Source organism: Miscanthus floridulus, chromosome 14 (genome assembly GCF_019320115.1).
Source record: "Miscanthus floridulus cultivar M001 chromosome 14, ASM1932011v1, whole genome shotgun sequence".
In the NCBI taxonomy this organism is placed as follows: domain Eukaryota; kingdom Viridiplantae; phylum Streptophyta; class Magnoliopsida; order Poales; family Poaceae; genus Miscanthus; species Miscanthus floridulus.
Window position 1 is genome coordinate 69897089 of NC_089593.1, and position 24346 is coordinate 69921434.

Genomic DNA, 24346 nt, shown 5'->3' on the forward strand with positions numbered 1-24346 from the left:
TTTTTGTGTTGTGCATGGGAGAAAAATCTATCAGCGTTGCACTTTAATTCGATGTTTGTTGGACATTATCATATTATTGCTAACATTAACTTATACTATGGATGTTGTGTTCATCGTAAAATAAACTGTAGCTTTTAAATTTCATAGAAGGATAAAACATAAATAAATATCTAGCATTTTTGTTCTCGTTTCCAATACATGCATATTCGGTAGCTTATTTTTTTCTCCCATTGCACGCATATTTGCTAGTCACTACAATATAGCATTAGGAATTGGTATATATACATATATGAAACATAGTGTATTATAGGAGTACCTTTGAATAGTACTGTTTCTTGAAAATGTAACATATCCATAATGTCTATACGTAATATCCAATACAGAAGCACAATACTGTGAAAGTACATTCGAAAAGAGGTCGATACATTTTCTTCTTGTTAAAGTTTTGCATGTTTGACCACACGCGCATCTTGAGCAACTTGTTTCTGTGACACCAGTGAGTAATGCTTGAGCCCCTCGTAGAACAGCTCCTTGAACCTGGACAGCGCTTGTGGCTCCATAGAAACGGTGACATTGAGCTGGCCATCGCCGTCTGGGCTAGGCACAAGGTACAGCAAGTTGCTCTGGTTGAGGATGGCCCGGCCAACGAATGATGGCCGGCCCCAGCCGAAGTCCACGTCGATGAGGGGCAACCCAATCCAGCTCACGACAAGCAAGTCAGTGTCTGGGACGGCCCACTGCCCCAGGTGCAGTCCCGGCGCGTCGTTCATGGCGAGCTCCAAGTAGTCTGCCAGCGACCGTACGTACTCGTCGCTGATCCGAGCAACGGCGGCGGAGACCTTGTCGGCGACGGCGTCGAGCGGGCTCGAGACGATGTCCTTCACCTTGGTGGCCGTCGTCCTTGTGCGGGCGATGGCGTTGCCGAGGTAGCCCACCGGGAGAGGGGGACGCATGCGCGAGCGCACGCAACCCGCCCCATACATCCGAGAGTCCGCCGTTCCACTGAGGCCCTTCGCGATGCACGAGCAACGCCATACATGCGCCACCATAGCGCTGTAAGTGGAGACCTTCTTGCTGGCAGTAGCACCGGCGGCGCCTTTGAGCGCGTCGACTTGGTTCTTGGAAACAGGGAAGACGGCAGTGTCGAATGGCACCTTCGTCGCCGACGGTACGCTGCCACGCAGCGGGTATTCGCTGTGCTGGAAGCGCACTGCTGGCGGCGAACGTCCACGGAGCAGCGTGCGGTCGAGGCTTGGCCGCAACAATATGGCTTCCTCGCTGTCGCCCCTCGCGATGGCAGCCCACATCTTCAAGAAGTGACCAAACGCACGGCCGTCACACACCGTGTGGTGGATTGCCGTGCCGACGCACACCCCGCCGCACTTGAAGAACGTCACCTGCATTGTCGACGACTAGGATGTCAACGTTGCGAGCTACGACGACACGGAAAGGGAATGCTTGCGAGTTGGGGCGAGAATTGAGCGTCACCTGGAACATGGCCAAGGCGCCGGTGTGGTCTGCCGACGGGACAAGCATCCGCCGCAGCTCATCCGACGGCGCGGGGCTTTCTAGCTCGTCGAGGGTGGCGTCGGCACGGGCGGTGACAAAGAGCACCCCGTCGCCGGTGCAGTCGATCTCGAGGCGGCCAGAGGTGTCCGATCTGAGGCGGCCAGCGATTGGGTAGAAGGGGACGAGCGCCTTGGACAGAGCTGCCTTCAGCATGTCCGGCGAGAAGGCGGCCGAGTCCGGGCAGAGGTGGTACAAGTAAACTTGGGGAGTGTGGGTCCTGCCCTGGACGAGGTCCAAGATGGAGAGCCAAAGCCGGTGCTTGGGCGTCGCCTCGCCGGGCGTTACCACGCAGGACTCTAGTATCTCCACTGCCATTGGACGAAGAATCAGCTGTGCAGCCGAGCAGGGGGAGGGGATGCTAGTCTAGCACTAGCTAGTTCTCACCACCCATCACGCGCTGATGCCCACCCACTCACACAATCTTCTTATAGCAATCCTGCACTTAAAAGGAGGGCCAGACAGCGTGGTCACGTCGCCTGTTTTTCGAGGCTGTTATATCGGACGCGCGGACGGCCCAGATCAGACGACCAACGGTCATTTTGCCACAAAAAAAATCTTCTATTTTTCGAAAATCAACCCGTGCTCCAGACTCTCTCAGTATATTTTTCAAAACACACCTCAGATTATTTCGAAATGAACCCGCAGTCTAGATCGGATAGGCTACGAGTTTTTTGCAAATAAGACCTTCTCTTTATCGAAAATCAACCCGCGCTCCAAAGACCCTCTCAACAATTTTTGCGAAAACCTCCTCATATTTTTCTCAAATCAACATTCAAGCCACCTTTGATTATCTCTTTAAAAAAATTAGCTGAAACTTTAAAAATGCATAGTAAATCACAGAAAAATTGTAAATTAGAAAATCAAGTTGATCTGAAATCCTCACGAGTAGAACTATGCAGTGTATCCATAATATGGCATGTTTTAGTAAGAATTTTTTCATATAAACTTTTACCTATGCTTTTTAGGGGTAAATAAAATTATACCTTCATGATGATAAAGTCTCGAAAATACATAAAAATCATAAAATGAAAAAAAATGCTGAGTTTCTCATTACTACACCTATATTCTTATTGTCACTGGCCTAATCGAAAGGGAATGCGCGTTTCTAGTGCTTTTATTTGTTTTGACAATGTTTGCGCTATCATATCGCAAAGCCGCAAAGACATAAATGGGCCCACTGCCAGTGGTTAGATATTTAGGCACTTTCAGTATTAGTATATTGATCATTGTAACAGTACTGAAAACACCCAAATCAGTGAGTACAGTGTTACACGGGACCAATGCTAGAGACAAGTAGACAACGATGTCATGTTCTCACTGGTCGACATAGTGGACTGCTGGATGTCGTAATCGTCAATCAATGCAGGAAGATGTACACTGTGTAGTCCCGTAAATGACCGGGAAGACACGGTAGACGAGCGCGGCCACCAGGAAGCAGGAGCAGTCGCGCCAGATCTGCGCTCCCAAAAACTTGATTCACCTGCACGCCGAGTAGATGTCATAGACAGGCATCGGTTTCAGAGGCCTGTTCTTTCAATCTTCTATGCGTCCAAGGATTAAAACGGAGACACTTCGAAAGCAGCAGGAATAGAAAAGGTGCGGTAGTTCTGTGACCTATGCTCGACAGCGCGAGACTGCCGACGGAATCCCGTGGTCCACGTGCTTCCTGGTGTCGTAGGTGTTTGTAATTTTTTCACGGTGTACGTGCCATTTTTTTTACAATTAGTACGTGCTAATTTATAATGACAGACTTTCGGTGATAAAAATAAATCATTCTCTAGGATTGGACACCACGAAGGACTTAACATGAAGTCTTAGGGCCTCGATGGATTCTCCGGTCTAAAGTTTATTAGCTAAAGTTAAAGACTAAAAACTAGATCACTTTAGTTCACTTTTGTGATCAAGTTTTATGAGGTGATTTAAACTTTAGACAATATTTTAGACATCATGTTTGAGTCTCAAGAGCTAAAGTGGTCTAAAGTTTAATTGGCTTTGGACCGTATGCTAACGAGCCCATGTGACAATTATTTAATACTTACCTCGTTTTTCTTTTCTTATTTTATAGAAATGACTGTTTTGTTAGGTGATTATACGCCACGGTCGCTGCTAGCTTTTAAGTGCATTTTGTAGCATTGGAATCTAACGGCAATGGCCTGATAAAGATAGTGAGAGCAATACAATAATTGACTTATAGCAAAGCAAATACTGATGTGGAGGAGTGAATAAAGGAGAGAGCTTGACTCTCACGAAAGCAACATGCTGGATAGGGAAACGTACGCAGTCTACTTAAAGTGAATAATGCGAGTAAGATTAAGAAACAGAATGTGGGACATGATAAAAATAATAATAAAAAAGTTTCTTATAAACAAATAAGAGACCACTATTGTATAACTTGACTATTATAACTTACTTCTTCGTCCTAAATTATAAGTCATTCTAACTTTTTTAGAGAGTCAAGTTGACCAAAATTATAGAAAAAAAATACAAAGATTTGTGACATCAAATAGGTGTACTATAAAATATAATTAACGAAGAATCTAATAATAATACTTATTTAATATCATAAATATTATTGTTTTATTATATAAATTTGGTTAACATTGAGATTTTTTTACTCTAAAAGAAAATCAAAGTGACTTATAATTTGAAACGGAGAAAATAGCTAATAACCATGCTACAGTGATATGCTAATATTGGGGAACAAGGAGGACAGGTGGGGGTAGCTGGGGTGGGTGAGAATAAATTGGATGAGGACGCACTAATATGAGGATCTATCCTGAATTCAGGACACATGATTTATATGTGTAAAGCAGTATCCAGGGCAAAGATCGGACAATCATTACGGCTCCCTCCGTCTCCATAAGAATGAAATTCTCTTCTTGAGAAGTTAAACTGTTTGAACTTCAATTAAATTTATATTAAAAAGTATAAATATTTATGATATAAAATGAGTATTATTAGATTAGTTATAGAACATATTTTTATAATAAATTTATTTGAAGACATAAATACTAATACTATTTACTCTAAATTTGGTTGAATTTAATTTTTTTGATCGGCACGGGTTCTATAATTAAATTCTTTTGTGGACCGAGATAGTACATACTACGGAGACAATTTTCATGTACTTGTACGTGCCAATTTATAGTGACAGACTTGACAGGGAGCCTACGTGACAATTAAGGCTCCCTTTGGCATGGCTCGCTCAAAACGGCTTCATCAGTGAAACCAGAAAAACTGACTTTTCTCGGTTTTTAGTTCATTTTAACCTCGGCTTACAAAACGGCTTCATGCTACCGTGCCTCGATTTGCGTAAAATAGATGAAGCCGAAGCCGAAGCCAACATAAGCCATGCCAAAGAGGCCCTAAATAAAATACCTCATTTTTTTCTTTCTAAAGAAATGTTTGTTTTGCTTATTTATATGGTGCGGTCGCTGGTAGCTGTCAAGGACACTACTGTAGCAGTGAATGTTATGGTGACGGATTCATGCACTATGGTAGATTTGCACAGTAGGAATTGGGGCATTTCTACTGTAGGGGCGGCTAGGGTTGGAGGCGCCCCTATAGTGGGCGTCCTCGGACCCCAACAGCCCAGCCGCCCCTACAGATGGCACTGTAGGGACGGCTGGTAACCTGAGCCGCCCCTATAGTTGGAGCTGATTTGTAGGGGTGGCTCAATCACCAGCCGTCCCTGTAGTGCCCATTTATAGGGGCGGTCACCAGCCGCCCCTACTGATGGCGCACGAATATATAGCAGCCACCCCTTCTTCCACCTCGGGACACACTCTTCTAAAAAAAAGGTTGGGGGGCCTTTGCCTCCTCCTAAAAATTGCTCTACTAAGGGGGAGGTTTTGATCTCAAATCTTTTGGTGGAGAGGCTCTAAAAGGTAAGGAAATGCTTCTCCAACTCTTTATTTGAAGTTTAATTCGTTGGTTACTGAGTAATTTGATTTTTGGTTTTATCTCTCTTCCATGGAGCTTGAGCTAGTTATGAGTGAAATTAGACCCTAATTTTCACTATACTAGGGTAAATTAGGTAGAAAAGTAAGATTGCACCCTTTGTTAGTACATCTTTGTTGATTTTAGTGTAGTATTAGTAAAGTTTGATGCATGTGTCATGAAACCCTATATTTAGATCTAGATCTAGGATTTTGTTTTTTTGTTTTTCAATTTTTTCTTTATGTGACTAGGGTTTGCATGTAGGTGAATGTGTAAGATTTTAATTGTTGCTAATCTGTAAAATATCCTCTACCATGGCTACTAATTATCATTTAATATTTATTTTGATTCCTTTCTATAATGTGTGTTTTTAATTAGTTATGGATAAATAGGCTATTAATTAATTATCCTCTACCATGAAATTGGAATGGAGTTTGCATAAAAGGTAGTAGATGAAATATTAAATGTTGCTAATTGTTTTCTTTGAAATTGTTTATTTGAACCAATTAATTTATATTTTAAAATATTTATGCATTAATAGTCAATTAATTAACTATCCTCTACTACCATGGTGCGTGCTCAGGTATATACAATTATTCTTGAGTAATATTCTTTCTTTGGTTGTTTTGTTTCTATAAGATGGACTACAGGAACTCTTGGATGTATGCTTCGTTAAGACATGACGCTCTTTTTCGTGATGAGGTGGACAAATTCATCAAAGCCGCAGAGAAGCATGCAACGACATTAAAAGAGAATAGTGACACGATTATTTGTCCCTGCAAAGATTGCAAGAACCTTATTGCATTTTGAGATGTGAGTACCATAAAAAAACTTCTGATTAGGAGAGGATTTGTTCCGGACTACACAGTGTGGATTCATCATGGTGAAACAGTGGTTGTTGATGACAGCGATGATGATCTACCTGATGAAGCTGAAACCCAAGCATACTTGTCCTAATTCACAGATGATCTTGAGCAACAAATGGATCGTGACTATGGCAATCAACAAGGTGGTGGCTTTGGCAATCAACGAGGTGGTGGCTTTGGCAATGAACAAGGTGGTGATGATGCTGGTGGTGCTAGCAATGATGGCGAAGCATGTGAGGGGGATGCAGATGACGGTGACAACTTGGACGAAATGCTTGGAGCCTTTGGACCAGAAATATTAGAAAAGAGCAAGAGAGGTCTAGAAAATCTTGAGAGGGTGACAAAAGCATCGAAGAAGACTGTGTATGATGCTGAGAAGGGTTGTCCGACATACTTCACACTGCTACGTTTTGTGCTTGAGCTACTCATTCTGAAGGCTAAGTACGGTTGGTCAGACTGCAGTTTTGATGATCTATTGTGCCTCATGTCACGGTTGCTCCCACGGCCGAACACAGTTCCCACCAACACATACCAAGCGAAGAAGGTTATAAGTCCACTTATATTGGGGGTTGAAAAAATCCATGCATGCACCAACCACTGTATCCTTTTTCGGCGTGGCACATCGTTCGAGACTTTAGATACATGTCCTAGGTGTGGGGCTAGTCGGTACAAGAACAATGACCTTCAAAGTGGGGTGGAAGCCTCCACAGGAAAGAGGAAGAAGGGCGAGAAGAAGGTGGTGCAAGAATCTCAGCCTCCAGAGGAAACTCCATTAGGCAACAATGCAAATAAGAGAAGAATTCCTACCCCGGTTATGTGGTACTTGCCAGTGACCGACCGCTTGAGGCGTATGTTCCTAAACCCTAAGGAAGCCGCACTGATGACATGGTGGGATGATGAGCGTAAGGTGGATGATGATACGATCGCACACCCGGCCGATTGTAGTCGGTGGCAAGTGTTCGATGCCAAGTACAAAGCAGAATTCAGTGATGACCCATGGAATGTACGGTTCGGCTTGAGCACCGATGGAATGAATCCCTTCAATGAGAGGATGACTGACCACAGCACATGGCCAGTCATCTTGACCATGTACAACCTCCCAACGTATTTGTGTCAGAAGAGGAAGTACCTTCTCCTCACCATTCTTATCTCTGGCCCCAAACAACCAGGCATTGATATAGATGTGTTCTTGGAGCCTCTGATGCAAGAAATGGAGAGGCTATGGAGGTATGGGGAGCTGATGTACGATGCGTTCCAGTGGGAGGACTTCATATGCAAAGCAATAATATTTGTTACTACCAATGATTACCCCGCACTGTTTGCCCTGTCTAGACAGTTCAAAGGCAAGACTGGATGCTTAGTCTATTTGGATGGTACTAAATGGGTGTTCCTAGATGGATCCAGGAAGATAGTTTACATAAGGAACCGGCGCTTCTTAAAGACAGGTCACAAGTACCATGGCAAATTATACCTAAGATACTATGGCAACATCCCAGAGGATGAACCCCCTCCAGAGAGATGTCATAATGGAGAACATGGGTTCAGAATGGTCCAAAACATACATGTCGTCTATGGAAAGAAGAATCCAGATGAAACGATCAGAGATAGAAGCACACCTCCCATCAAAGGCGTACCATTCAAGAAGCAATCGATCTTCTTTCAGTACCTACCTTATTGGCTAGACTTGGAGGTCCCCCATGCCATTGATGTGATGCACGTGCAGAAGAATGTCTTTGAGAGTCTCATGGCTACCTTGATGGACACGGGCAAGTCAAAGGATGGTCTCAGATCATGGAAAGACATGGTGCAACTAAACATGATGTGGGAGCTTTGGCCGGTACAGCAGGATAATGGCAAGTACAGTCTTCCCACGGCTAGCTTCAACCTAACCCTAGAGGAGAGGAGACCTATATGCAATTTCCTTAGGGGGTCAGAGTGCCGACTGGGTTTTCGGCGAACCCAAAGAAGCTAGTGTCAATGAAGGACCTATCATTAACATACTGCAAGGCTCACGATTGTCATGTGATGCTGACAGTGTTCCTACCAATTGCAATCAGGGCTATAAAGCCAGAGTTCCTAAAGATGGCCATCACCCGCATGTGCTACTTCTTTTCAAAGATCTCACAGAAGACGATTCGTAGGCAAGAGCTGAGTGACCTACATGAATTCACGGTGGAGACCAAGAACCAGCTAGAGATGTGTTTACCTCCCACTTTTTTTGATATAATGGTACATCTCATGATTCACCTGGTTCATCAGATCGAGGCAATGGTGAAGGGTCAAGATGGCGACTAGAGGGGGGGTGCATAGTCCTTTTAAAAACTTAATCCTGTTGGCTAACCGAAATAAGTGCGGAATTAAAACTATCGGTCTAGCCAAGACTACACCCCTCTATCTATGTTCATAAGCACCTTGCAAAGATACTAATCAAGCAACAAAGGTGCTAGGCTAGCTAGAGCTCTCCTAACCAATTCTAGAAGCAAGGTCACACAAACCTATGCCACTAGTACTTTAAGCAACAAGGGAGCTCCTACACATGCTAGTAAGCAAAAGCACAAAGCCAACTAAGCTCACTAGCAGTGCTCAATAACAAGGCAACCAATGCCGAATTAGAGAGCGCAAATACTTAGCTACACAAACTAAGCAAAGTGACTAACAAGGTTACACAAACCAAATTAGCCACGCAAGGGAGCTATTTCTATGCTACACAAGCAAGAAGATAATTAGCAAGCTATGCAAGCTAACTAATTATTAAAGCAACAACACAAGCTCAATGTATATAAAAGTAATTGTAGGCTTGTGTAATGGGAATGTAAACCAACGGGAAGAACAAGGTTGACACGATGATTTTTCTCTCGAGGTTCACGTGTTTGCCAACCGCTAGTCCCCGTTGTGTCGACCGCTCACTTGGTGGTTCGGTGGCTAATTGGCATCACCCGCCAAGCCCGCACGTCGGGCGCCACAAGAACCTACCCCAGAAGTGAGGGTAGCTCAATGACACGCTTTACTAAAGTTGCTCTTCACGGGTCCCGCGGGGCGAGCACAATGCCCCTCACAAAGCACTTCTCCGGAGTGCCGCACAAGCTTCTTGCGAGCTTCGATGGAGACCACCACCAAGCCATCTAGGAGGTGGCAACCTCCAAAAGTAACAAGCACCACCGGCTTGCAACTCGATCACCTAGTGCCACTCGATGCAACCTCATGATGCAATCGCACTAGAATCGCTCACTCACACAATCGGATGATCACTATCAAGTATGTGTGAGATGGAGGGCTCCAAAGCACTCTTAAGCATGGACACAAAGTCCCCTGAGGTGCTCCACACCAGCCATGGCCAAAGGCCACTTCTATTTATAGCCCCACGGGCTAAACTAGCCGTTACCCCTTCACTGGGCGTTTTTTGGGCCGACCGGACGCAGCACCGGACGCACCGACCATGCATACCGGACGTGTCCGGTCGCTATATTGGATGTGTCCAGTATTTGTCTGACCGCCATGTGTCCAACTGTTGCCTCCAACGGCTCTCTGACAACACAACCGGGTGCATAGTCCAAAACGACCAGACACTACACCACTGCGTCCGATCGAGTCCAGTAAGCCTCCAGGGCCGACCGGACGTGACTGTTAGAAACTGACCGGACGCTGAACCTCAGCGTCCGGTCGAGTCCATTAAGCACCCATGGACGACCGAACGCGTCTGGCCACACTGGACCGGATGCTGCCAGCGTCCGATCGACCACTCTGCCGAACACTGCCTTTTCTGCTTCACACCGGACGCGTCCGGGGTGGCGACCGGACGCGTCCGATCACTGAGTACGTCGCCAAATACCGGACATGTCCGGTCACCATACCAGACACGTCCGGTCACTCTGTATCCAGCGCGACTCACTCATTTTCACCACCTTCTTCTCCTTTGCAAATGTGCCAACACCACCAAGTGTACACCATCATGTGTATGTGTGTTAGCTTTTCATAATCATTTCCCAAAGGTGTTAGCCACTCAACTTGCCACGCCACTTGATCCTAGCGATGATGCAAAGTTAGATCACTCGAGTGGCACTAGATGACCAATATGCAAACAAATTTGCCCCTCTTGATAGTACGGCCATCTATCCTAAACCCGGTCATAAACTTCTCTACACACCTATGACCGGTGAAATGAAATGCCCTAGGTTATACCTTTGCCTTGCGCATTCCATTCCATCTCCTCCAATGTTGATGCAACACATGCACCAACATGATCAACAATGATATGATCCACTTCATATCATCATGTGATCATACTGGTTCATCGATCTTGACTTTACTTGCTCTTCACCGTTGCCATCGTCCATCGGCGCCAAGTCTTGCTCAAGCTTCACCGCCACGCGGTCCATCACTCCAAAGCCTTCGACTTGCCCTTCACGCTTGCAACCGGTCCATCAAGCCAAGCCTTATCTTGATCTTCTCCACCTTGATCACATGACTCATGTCATGTCTCATGTGCATTTAAGCTCCTTCATCACCACATGTGTGAGCTTTGCAACATCTCTAAGCCATTTTCACCTTCATGGCATATGTTGCTCACACACATGTACTTGTGGACTAATCACCTGTGTATCTCACATAAACACAATTAGTCCACCTAAGTTGTCACTCAATTACCAAAACCAAACAAGGACCTTTCAATCTCCCCCTTTTTGGTAATTGATGACAACTCTACAAAGATATGGAAATTAAGCTCTTTTGGATTCATGTTGCTTGCCCAAACAATTTTACCATGTGAAAATGATTTATGACAAGTACCACAAACCCGAAATGGTAGTATTAGCTCCCCCTACATATGTGCTAGAGTGTTTGACTTTAAGTTCGCACATATGCATTGATTTAAATTGTAGAAGAGTAATTACTACTGAATGATGCTAATGTGTATAGAATAAACCTTTGAAGCGTGTTACCAATTGGAGTTGCACCTTGAAGTTCATCCTTAGCACCATAGTTAGCTAGATATCACTTGGCCATAAAACACTAGATACCTTGTGAGATCAACATTAAAAGCAAGGTACTAGCATGACTTGAAAAGCATACCAAGTGTCTAGCTATCATCCTATGCATGCTAGTTATCAAATCATCATTCAAGCTCTACAACTAGCATACACCACACAAGCATGCATATTGAATTTAAAAGCTTATGTAATGTAAGCAAGCACATGAATATGCACATATCAAATGCAATCAATCAAAGTTCATGAGCTTGCTCCCCCTACTTGTGTGCTTCTCTTGTCCAAGAATTTTGATCCATCTATTTTCTTCAATGTTGCTCCCTCTTTGTCCATATTCATGTCCAACCTCTTAAGCTTTCATATCTTATCTCTCCCCTTACACAATTTATCTCTCCCCCTTATATAAGCTTTCATATCTTTGTACACTCTCTCCCCCTTTGTCATCAATTTCCATAAAAGGTGTGTTTCTCATTGATGCAAGGGTATATTTTTTGGGGTAGATGGTTGAGGCTTGAGTCTTGTATTTTTGATGGACATCACTTGATTGTTGGAATGACCCCACTTGTAGATACCAATTTGATACCAATTGAAATTCGTATCACTTGAATCTTGTATAGAGCTTCTTGAGATACCATACATAGAATCTTTTCTTGATACCAATTTGTGGTATATCTCCCCCTATGTGATAGCATGGGTCATCCATTTGATACACTTGAGCTCTTGTAGGTGAGGGATGCATTCTTCATTTGATGGTCACTTAAATTTGAGGATCACTTGTGGAACCATCGTCTTTCATGGTTGATATCATATATAGATGTAATACCACTTGTATGAAGTAGATACCACTTGAAAGAATCTTCTAGTATGGAACCACTTGTTTGATTTATCAATAAAGACCATTTCTTGAACATTTGCTATCTTCATGAGTACCACTTATAGGATATCACTTGTGAGTTGATCTAGACATCACTTATGAAATCTTGATGAAATACTTGAGTCTAGATACCACTTGAAACATACAAACTAGATATCCATTTGCATTGTTGTCTTGTGCTTGTACTCTTATCACTATCATGAGCTTCTATGATTGACTTGAACTAAATTGACTTGCCTAAGCTTCCAAGTCTGGTTTGAACCAATGACAAGCTTCTTCACACCTCTTGCAAGGGTTATCTTGTCGATGTTGTACTTGTCACTTGTTAGCAATGCAAATTGAGTCAAGTACTTGGGTTTACTGGCTCATGAACAAATTCATGTACTAACCACTAGATCAAGTAATCATTCAAACAATAGTGGTAGGCTATGAATTTAAACATTTCATTTGTTATGCATGATCCTATGAAGTATGTACTATATGCACTAACCGCATACTAGTAAGGGATGAAATGATCATGCACATTACAATAATACCTTTGCTATGTTGGAGTAGAGGATAGTCACATAGATTCCAATTCATTACTCCAATAGCAATGTGAAGTCCAATCATAAGCTTGATGAAGACCAATAGATATCATGTTGAATTCCATTCTTCATCCATATGAAATGAATACCACTTATGATCAAGTGCACTTTCTTGTTGTGGTTGACTTGCTTTATCTTTTGATCTTTGCTTGCATGAGAGTATCAATTTGAGAATACCACTTGAAATATCATGATTAGCTCTCTTTTGGGTGTTGCTTGCTTTTCTTGATCAACCCTTTTGATTGCTTCAACTAAGCATCTCAAATGTTCCTCGAATCACCACTTCTATGTTAGCCTTCCAAGTACCACACTTGGTTTACCTACACATAGGCGGCAAGCCCCTACACTAGGGAGAAGTGACCTCTCTCCAAGAATCATTCTTGATACTTACTTGAAATGACTTGATTGATTGATCCAAGTGATGGACTTAACTTGATGAGTAACCATGATTCCTTCTTTAAGTCCTTTTCTTTCTTCTTGTTTAAGTTCTTTTTTTTCTACCAAATGATTTCCAATAGTCACTAGAACTTAAACTTTAACTTCATCTTGAGTTTGATCTTGATCTTTCAATTTGAGTACCGAATGTGTGCAAAGTACACTCCACTATCAAATAGCCTTGTACTCATATCTTGTCATGCTTCTAGATCATCTCAAAATCAAACTTAGGTACCTCAAACACTTGTAAACATGTTTCCAACTTGAGGACCTTTCAATCAAAGTGACTCTAGATCAATCCAACATTTGTCACTTTTCTGATAGATTTTATACCCTTCAAAGAAATAAGCATATCTCCCAAAGTACAAATCAAAATACCACTAAATTTGGTGGAGGTGTGCAATACTAAGTTATCTAGCAGCTGTAAAAATTTGAGCTTCATTTGACTTCTAGATTGCTGCTATATTTCAATTCTTCCACCACTGCTATATGCTGAAAACTGCTGCACTATAGCTGACAAGATCCACTCCAAAACTGAAGCATTTCTTATCCAATTCTCATGAAAATTTTACAGCATCTTATACCATAAGTCTAGAGAATGTACACCAATTTTCATGCCAATCCAATAAGTTTTCATTACTCAACCATGGCTAAGATCACAGCTAGCTCAGATTCTCAATTATAGGACGGATTTCAACAATTTGAGCTATACTTCATCAAATATGAATCAAACTTAAAACTAATTTGTTTGAATACTTCCATAAGACATATATCCATTCAAACCACTTACTAAAAGTCATCTCATGAATTTATCCAACACAAATCAATCCAAACTTGACTACTAATCAATTATCCATTCAATCATCTCATAGCAAGCAATCATTGCATATTTATCCAATTCAATCAACTCATATGCACCCAAATGAAATGATCAACAAGAGATATACCTTGGTTAGCTCATGATCATCCAACTAGCAAGATTGAACTCAATTATTTGTAAGTCATCAAATAATCCAATAAATCACCACAACTTGAATATAACACTTGTATGTTGTAGCACTTGGACTTCACTCAATTTTCACTTGGCATTGGGTTCGGATGTGCACTAAGCTTCATAACTTGATTCAACATATGATGATCAATATGAAATCAATTGAATCAAGTCTCCAATGCCGTTGGTACCTACAATCAATCATCCACTTTTTGATGGTACCCAAACAAGTTTGGGTCCTCTTAAGTTAGGAGCAACATACTTAGGCAATGCCTTAGTATGAGTAGCGGGATGTTTTGCAATAGCAACCATAGAGGTACCATTACCATCCTTCCTAAGCATAAAATCATCATCAATTGAAATAATCTTAGGAGTGTTACCTAGGGGACATGAATATGCCATGTGTCTCCTTTCCCAGCATGAGTAGCACTTTCTCTTTGCTTGAGCCTTTTCTTCTTTGCTCATGTTGTGCTTCTCATTGCCTTGCTTGTCCTTATTTGCTTGAGCCTTCTTCTCAAGCTTGTTTGGACAACCCGAAGCTAGGTGGCCCAATGTGTCACAACTATAGCATCTCATGTGAGCAATCTTCTCCATTTTCTCTTCTTTGTTCTTGCTCATTTGCTTTGCATCTTGATTCATCCTTGAATGCATTGCTCTTTCTCTTGCTTTTCTACCCCTTCTAGTTTTCTTCTTCTTTATCATCAAATCACCACCATTTTCATGGTTTATCTTGATTTGCTCTTGGGGTGTCTTCTCATGCTCAACTTGTGGCTTTGGTTGAGGCTCTTCTAGTTGCTTCACCAATTGCTTTTGTTGGCCACATTGAGGTAAGATGACTCCAAGTACGGCACTTGAAGCACTACACATGCTTGAGCCTCTCTTCTTCTTTTATCTTCTTGAGCTTCTCAATGTTAGGGAAACTATTTGCAAGGTGTCCCGCTTCATGACACCTGTAGCACATGGTATGAGAGAGCTTTCTTTGTTGTAGCTTCTTCATCTTTCTTTCTCTCTTTCTTTCGCCCTTTGTCATCTTCTTCTTGAAGCCAAGGCCACACTTGTCACCATAGTTTCTTTGAGTCTTCAACATGTGCTCAAAGGTGACTTTTGAGTTGTAGCACCTCTCTAACTTGTTGCTCAATTTCTTCACTTCACTTTTGAGCTCAATGTTCTGCTTCAAAATGTTAGTCTCATAAGACATAGAAGTAGAACAAGCATCTATATGTGAAGAGCATGGCATTTCTAATAAATCATCACAAGAGGTGGATACATGCTTCTTGCCTACATCACAAGGATTAGCAACAATTTATGATTTATCATTTGATCCATGTGATGAGCTCTCATTATTTTTAGGTTTCTTTGTAAACACTATAATGAGAGAAGCATGTTGTTCTAATAATTCATCATGAGATGCAAATAGTGTCTCATGATTCAATTTAAGCTCATCAAATGAAGATTTATATGCATCAAGTAATTTCTTATGTTCTTCACAAGAGTTCTTTAGAAATGAGTTTTCATTTTCTAATTTCAATGTTTTAGCTTTCTCATTTTCTAAAGACATGGTCATGCTAGCAAGTCTACTAACAAGCTCATCATATGAATCAACATGATCAACCACATCATCATTTGATACCTTGGTGTCACCTTGTGACATGAGACAATGTGGTGTAGTGGATGGGCTTGTAGTAGCATCATCATGGCTTGAGCATGAACCATCATCACCATCAAGTGTGCATGGGGTAGCATCATCACTTGCAACACTTGTGGCATCATCATCAACCTTGTCAAGTGAACTTGTAGTAGATTGATCATCAACATCATCACTTGACCATGAGGTGGGGCAATCTTCCACAATCACCAAATTGTGGTTATGCTCAACACACTCATGTACCTCCTTTTTGGGCTCATCCTCCTTCTTGAATTTGCTATCATCCCATGTGGAGGAATCACCGAATGTTTCCTTGATGGACTCCCATATCTCACGAGCGGTCCCCTTGTAGTTTACTTGCTTCATCAAATCAAAATGTAAAGCATCCAATAGAAAACAACAAGCATGTGCATCAAATTCATAGAGGACTCTTTGAGCTTTGGTTAGAGTTCTATGATCCAAGACATGGGTGAGACCACTAGTGACAACCCACCAAAATTTAGGTCCCTTTGCACGAAAATGATCAAGCATGTGATTTTTCCAAACTGCAAAGTTTGTGCCATAAAAAATATGTGCCTCACAAACATCTAGCCCATTAGACGCTATCCTCTCGGGTCGGTGAAGACCACAAATGAGAGACCGGGCTCCGATACCAATTGAAGGGTCGAGATGGCGACTAGAGGGGGGGGGGGTGAATAGTCATTTTTAAAACTTAATCACGTTGGCTAACCGAAATAAGTGCGGAATTAAAACTATCGGTCTAGCCAAGACTACACCCCTCTATCCATGTTCACAAGCACCTTGCAAAGATACTAATCAAGCAACAAAGGTGCCGGGCTAGCTAGAGCTCTCCTAACCAATTCTAGAAGCAAGGTCACACAAACCTATGCCACTAGTACTTTAAGCAACAAGGGAGCTCCTACACATGCTAGTAAGCAAAAGCACAAAGCCAACTAAGCTCACTAGCAATGCTCAATAACAAGGCAACCAATGCCGAATTAGAGAGCGCAAATACTTAGCTACACAAACTAAGCAAAGTGACTAACAAGGTTACACAAACTAAATTAGCCATGCATGGGAGCTACTTCTATGCTACACAAGCAAGAAGATAATTAGCAAGCTATGCAAGCTAACTAATTATTAAAGCAACAACACAAGCTCAATGTATATAAAAGTAATTGCAAGCTTGTGTAACGGGAATGCAAACCAACGGGAAGAACAAGGTTGACATGATGATTTTTCTCTCGAGGTTCACATGTTTGCCAACACGTTAGTCCCCGTTGTGTCGACCGCTCACTTGGTGGTTCGGTGGCTAATTGGCATCACACGCTAAGCCCGCACGTCGGGTGCCACAAGAACCTACCCTGGAAGTCAGGGTAGCTCAATGACACACTTTACTAAAGTTGCTCTTTGCAGCTCCTGCGGGGCGAGCACAATGCCCCTCACAAAGCACTTCTCCGGAGCGCCGCACAAGCTTCTTGCGAGCTTTGACAAAGACCACCACCAAGCCATCTAGGAGGTGGCAACCTCCAAGAGTAACAAGCACCATTGGCTTGCAACTCGATCACCTAGTGCCACTCGATACAACCTCACGATACAATCACACTAGAATCGCTCACTCACACAATCGGATGATCACTATCAAGTATGTGTGAGATGGAGGGCTCCTAAGCACTCTCAAGCATGGACACAAAGTCCCCTGAGGTGTTCCACACTAGCCATGGCCGAAGGCCACTTCTATTTATAGCCCCATGGGCTAAACTAGCCGTTACCCCTTCACTTGGCGTTTTTCGAGCCGACCGAACGCTGCACCGGACGCACCGACTGTGCATACCGGATGCGTCTGGTCGCTATACCGGACGTGTCCGGTATCTGTCTGACCGCCATGTGTCCAACCTTTGCCTCCAATGGCTCTCTAACAACATGACTGGACGCACAGTCCGAAATGACCGAACGCTACACTACTGTGTCCGGTCAAGTCCAGTAAGCCTCTAGGGCCGACCGGACGCGATAGTTAGAAACCAACCGAACGCTGAGCCTCAGCGTCCAGTCGAGTCCAGTAAGCACCCATGGACAACTGGACGCGTCCGGTCACACCGGACCGGACGCTGCTAGCGTCCGATCGACCACTCTACCGAACACTACCTTTTCTGCTTCACACCAGACGTGTCCAGTGTGGCGACCGGACGCGTCCGATCGCTGAGTACACCGCCAAATACCGGACGTGTCCGGTCACCATACTGGACGCATCTGGTCACTCTATAACCAGCGCGACTCACTCATTTTCAGCACCAACTTCTTCTCGTTTGCAAAGGTGCCAACACCACCAAGTGTACACCATCATGTGTATGTGTGTTAGCTTTTCATAATCATTTCCCAAAGGTGTTAGCCACTCAACTTGCCACGCCACTCGATCCTAGCGACGATGCAAAGTTAGATCACTCGAGTAGCACTAGATGACCGATATGCAAACAAGTTTGCCCCTCTTGATAATACGGCCATCTATCCTAAACCCGGTCATAAACTTCTCTACACACCTATGACCGGTGAAATGAAATGCCCTAGGTTATACCTTTGCCTTGCGCATTCCATTCCATCTCCTCCAATGTTGCTGCAACACATGCACCAACATGATCAACAATGATATGATCCACTTCATATCATCACGTGATCATATTGGTTCATCAATCTTGACTCTACTTGTTCTTCACCGTTGCCATCGTCCATGGCGCCAAGTCTTGCTCAAGCTTCACCGCTACGTGGTCCATCACTCCAAAGCCTTCAACTTGCCCTTCACGCTTGCAACCGGTCCATCAAGCCAAGCCTTGTCTTGATCTTCTCCACCTTGATCACATGACTCAATGTCATGTCTCATGTGCATTTAAGCTCCTTCATCACCACATGTGTGAGCTTTGCAACATCTCTAAGCCATTTTCACCTTCATGGCATATGTTGCTCACACACATGTACTTGTGGACTAATCACCTATGTATCTCACATAAACACAATTAGTCCACCTAAGTTGTCACTCAATTACCAAAACCAAACAAGGACCTTTCAGCGGGGCCCTAGCTTCTTGCATGAAATGTGGTCCTATGAGAGGTTCGTGTTGGTTCTAAGTCGATATGTGCATAACCGAACACACCCAGAGGGCTCCATGATAGAGGGTTACAATTTCGAAGAAGTCGTCGAGTGCTGCCAAGAGTAGCTAAAAGTACAGAGAGGGATTGGTAATCCCGATTCTCGTCATAAGGGAAGGCTAGCTGGGATGGGCACAAGTGGTAGGAAAGTGTTCCTCGACGATGATTATAGAGAGGTGAGTCGGGCGCATTATAGTGTCTTGCAGAGTATGGTCGTGATGCAACCGTACATTGATGAACACATGGCTATCATTATGGCCAAGAGGAATGGTCGTTCAGATGATTGGGTCATGAAACAGCATAAGCAATGCCTGACATCATGGTTGAAGGACTAGAACATACAGCCTGGAGAAACCACAGATTCTATTACCATCAGTCGCTTGGCGGCTGGGCCATCGAAACAGGCGACGTCTTGGAATGCTTATGACATCAATGGGTACACATACTATACCGACACAAAGGATAGGAAATCTGTGAATCAGAACAGTGGCGTCCGAATAGAGGCTCTCAACGGAGTGGGGCGAAAGGTCCTATACTTTGGCATAATTGAAGATATATGGGAACTTGACTATAGAAGGGATATAAAGGTGGCCCTATTTCGATGCCGCTGGATCAAGCAACATCAATTCAATGAGATTGGACAGAGAGTCGTCGACCTCTAGAATGTAGGCTACCAGGATGACCCTTGGGTGCTCGCTGAACATGTCGCGCAAGTCTTCTATATGCCCGACCCGCAAAGTAACCTCCTCCCAAAGAAGAAGACAGAGCACATGGTGGCCTCCGAGAAACAACATATCATCGGAGTTGATGGCATGGACGATGTTGAAGCTTACAATAAGTGCGATGAGATGCCGCTATTCACAGACTTTTGTAAGAAGATCGAGGCTGTGGAAAAGAACCTGCCCAGAGATGTATTGCCATGGGAACGAAAAGGTGTCAAGGGGAAAGTTGTCACGGTGGGCTAGCTAGTTTATGTAAGTGTGTCAGTGTTCGTAAGACTACATTCATGCATGTGTGTGTGAGACTACATTCATGTATGTGTGTGTGAGACTACATTTATGTATGTGTGTGTAAGACTACATTCATGTATGTGTGTGTAAGACTACATTTATGTATGTGTGTGTGAGACTACATTCATGTATGTGTGTGTGAGACTACATTTATGTATGTGTGTGTGAGACTACATTCATGTATGTGTGTGTGAGACTACATTCATGTATGTAAGACTACATTTATGTATGTGTGTTTGAAACTACATTTATGTGTGTGTGTTTGAGACTACATTCACGTATGTTTGTGTGAACAATGTGTACTAAGAATTTATTAAATTATGAAACTACCAAAATAAAAGTTGTAGATCTCCATGAGTTATTCAACTTTGGTATTCATTACTTTTTCAGTTGAAATGATTTGGGGGTCCAAATTATGGTTTCAACTTGTCTTTTTTCAAATTTCAAAATTTGAAAGGTTCAAATTTAGTCAAATGACAAGATAACCAAAATAAAAGTTGTAGATCTTGATGAGTTGAACAACTTTTGTATTCATCACTTTTACATCTGAAATCATTTAGGGTTTGAAAATTTGGTTTGAACTTATCAAATTTCAAATTTTAAAATGTGTAAAACATTGTCACATCCAAGTTTGATCAAACTTAAATGCTGAAGCATGATTTTAGAAATTTTTAGAAAAAAAACCATCACATTTGGAGTTAGTATGAGAGAGAACAACTAGTTACAAAGTTTATCCACAGATTAAAAAGAGAAATCACACTGTTCTAAATGATCCTTACATGATCATAGTGAATAGTGTGATTTTTTTTAATCTGTGGGTCAACATTGTAACTAGTTTTTCTTCCTCATACTAACTCCAAATCTGATGATTTTTTTTCCTAAAATTTTCTGAAATCATTCTCTATCAATTTATTTTGTTGGTTTTGTCAATATATACATATGAAAAGTTTGAGCAATTTAAATTTTGAATTTAAAAAAGTGCAACTTCAGACAAGATTTTGGTACCCCAAATGATTTCAGCTAAAAAAGTGATAAATACCAAAGTTGAATAATTCATCAAGATCTACAACTTTTGTATTGGTCATTTCTTCATATGACAAAGTGGTAATGACATTGTTCACAAATATGACACATCTCTCATAAGGTTTTATAAACTATATGAGACATGTGTAAGATTAGTGAACAATGTGTGCTAAGAATTTGTCAAATAAAGAAATGACCAAAATAAAAGTTGTATATATTCATGAGTTGAACAACTTTGGTATTCATCATTTTTTATGTTGAAATCAATTTGGGACTCAAATTTTGGTTCGAACTTGTTGTTTCTCAAAATTTCAAATTTGAAAGGTTCTAATTTTGTCAAATGACGAGATGACTAAAATAAAGGTTGTAGATATTAATGAGTTGAACAACTTTGGTATTCATCACTTTTTATGTTGAAATTATTTTGGGTCTCAAATTTTGGTTCGAACTTGTCATTTTTTAAAATTTCAAATTTGAAAGGTTCAAATTTTGTCAAATGACAAGATAATCAAAATAAAAGTTGTAGATCTTCATGACCTGTACAACTTTGATGTTTATCAAATTTTCATTTGAGATCATTTGGTATCTCAAAATTATTTTAGTAGTTTTGATTTTAATTTTTTAAAATTTAATTTTCCCCATTTTTAAAGGTTCAATTTTGCAATTTTAAACTGTTGTAGTTGTTTTAGTTATTGTATATGTAAATATATCTATAAAAAATAATTATAAAATTTTGTATTGTATTATTTATTATTTACATGTGAATAATTAATTTTGATTTAGAATTTTGAAAAAAAAATTCAACTGTAGGGGCGGCTTATAACCTCAGCCGCCCCTACAGTGGCTCTGTGGTATTTAAATGTGACCGTCGCTTTGGGCGAAATCATACATGACCGTCAGGCTGCCCAATTTCGCCGTCGGCGCCGCCTGCACCGCCGTCGCTACCTCCCTGACCCCTCCACCGCCTCCTCCACTGTGTCCCTCACCCCAACCGCCGCCCCCGCCCCATCCACCGCCGTTCCCCAGGCTGTGACGACGGCTAGGGTTTGGGAGCGCTCCTCGGCACGGCCCGTTCGTCTGCTCCCACGGCGCATGGCTAGGGTTCGCCGGTCCACCGTACCCTGCTGCCATCAAGAGAAGCGTCGCCGCCCCTGCCCTCTCCGCCGGCACAGTGCGTCGGCGTCTGGCGAGGCGACCAAAATCACTAGCGGGGAGGTGACGTCTTCCCCCCCCCCCCCCCCCCCCCCACTGCACTAGTCCGGCGGTCGCGTCCTCCTCCTCGTGGCTCTGATCCTCTATCCCCCCTGAGCGGTGCGCGTGCCAGTGACAACCTGCCGTCAGCCGGCCAGAAGGGGGGATAGTATGTCTGCTCTTGGCGGGAGCTGTCCAGCAGGCAAGTTCCCCCCACTCTCTTCTTTCTATTCCATCTTGCTTTGGGAGTTTGCTTGGGATCATGGTCATCACCCCTCGGCCCTTTTGTTAGGTTGCCTCAGCTGGCAAGTAGAAGGCCCATAGATTCATTATTCTGCTTGTTCTTAGGCGTCCTGTGTTTTTAGTTACATTCACGGTTGCAGTGTAGTTGAAACTGTGCTAGAATTGGACTGATTCTAGGTACATTTGTCAAACGTGTATAGCCGCGTACATCCTGTATTGTTGGCTTCTCATTCTGAGCACATGTGCAATATTGTAGGTTGAGATGTTATTTGTTGTCCATCCATGTAGGGTACAATATGTTCTATTTTAGTCCGGCTCTGTCTGGATGGCTCTAGATCATCTATGTTCCGGTTGAGTCAACACAAGGAGATTATCAGTTATTTGTATTAGTTAGCTCTCAATTAGCTTTGAGTGGTTGTATAGTTTGGTCAGGTTTTGCATTTAGAGATGCTGGAGTTCAGCTTATTCACTTTCTTCGCTTTTAGTTTGGAGTATTAGCTACGTGTTTGTTCTGATAATTTGAAGAGATGTTTTATGTCGTTTATTGGTAGCATATAGACTTGAATACCATGTAATACATCATCTTTTGGACCGTGTGCTTCGGGTGACAAGCTAAGCAAGTAGGTCTTTTTAATGTGTTAATACTTAATACTGTAGGATTAGGTGGAGTTGTCTTCCTTCTCTTTTTTGAACTTTAAATATAGCAGGGGAGACCCCCACTGTAAGGATTTTATTATTAGAAAAAACATTTCATAGTTCATAAATGAGACCCCCACTGTAACGAGGTTCTCGGCTTGATTTCCTCCTCCTGCTGAGTGATTAAGTATCTGTAGGGATAGACTCGCAGAGCGTCGAGTTTGGTGACCATCTGCAAGTCTATTTTTGTCAGCTCCCGGTCACAGTACTCGGATCTCTTCTCATATGCCGATGCATTGTTCCTGGCCTTCTCTATTAGCTTGGTCATTTCATCGTATGCACCAGCTCTGAAGGAAATGAACCCTTGCAAGGCCTTGATGCGCTCTGGTGTGGCCAATCTTTAGGGCGTTAATGTAGCATTCAGCTGCCAGGTCTAGCTTCCCACAATCCACATAAACACTTCCGAGGTTGTTTAGAGCCTACATGTTAAATATTTATCTGTAAGTTGCAGTTATGCACACCTCAAACTAGAATGATAAAGACACATAAACAGGGCAGTTTCTCAAGCTCATGTAGTGCTTCATTTATGTAGGGTTAAAATGAAAATTCCTAGTAATAGTGATGATATCGGATGCTCTAACTTAGCTAACAGGCCAACTAATTGGTAGGAAATCAAATTAAACTTAGTGAGTACCCAATTGTAACACCCCAAAATTTGCCACTTTTGAAAATAGAGTTAAAATGATTTATTTGTGAATTTTTGTGCACATGAAAACATAGGAAAATAAAAATTTTCATTAATTTAAAATTTATCATAAGGTAGAAATGTGTTTGTTGCATTCATGTCGGTCGCACCTCGTGTTTCTATGTGCAAAATATGTGTTTTTTATACGTTTAGTAGATGAATATCTATCTCTAGGAATTTTCTAGCTTCTTTCTAGAATTTAATCCCTACCTCCTTCACCTTAATCTTTATGTTCCAAGTTCCCAGAAATATTTCTATGAGCTCCAAATACTTTATTTGAGTTCATCATGTTCCAAAGTGTCTCTAGGAATTTCCCCCAATTTTCGGAGGTCTCAGAGTATTTTTCGTGGCTTAAATATCAATTCTGGACTTTTCTAGAATTATTTTATCCATGAAATTAATTAATTCCGAAAATAATAAATATCTCATTTTTTCCAACGCTCAAAGCCCATGTACAATAATCCTAATAA

General features: G+C 42.3%; 1 protein-coding gene across 1 annotated transcript; it reads right to left on the reverse strand.

The window, feature by feature from the left end:
- Window positions 1–256: 256 nt before the first annotated feature.
- Window positions 257–1988, reverse strand: LOC136505095 (putrescine hydroxycinnamoyltransferase 1-like). The gene is made up of 2 exons (XM_066500191.1): window positions 1489–1988; window positions 257–1397 (listed from the first exon to the last, which is right to left on the reverse strand). Exons 1-2 carry the CDS (start codon window positions 1882–1884, stop codon window positions 438–440), a joined length of 1356 nt encoding a protein of 451 aa, XP_066356288.1. The 5' UTR covers window positions 1885–1988; the 3' UTR covers window positions 257–437.
- Between the last annotated feature and the right edge of the window lie 22358 nt (window positions 1989–24346).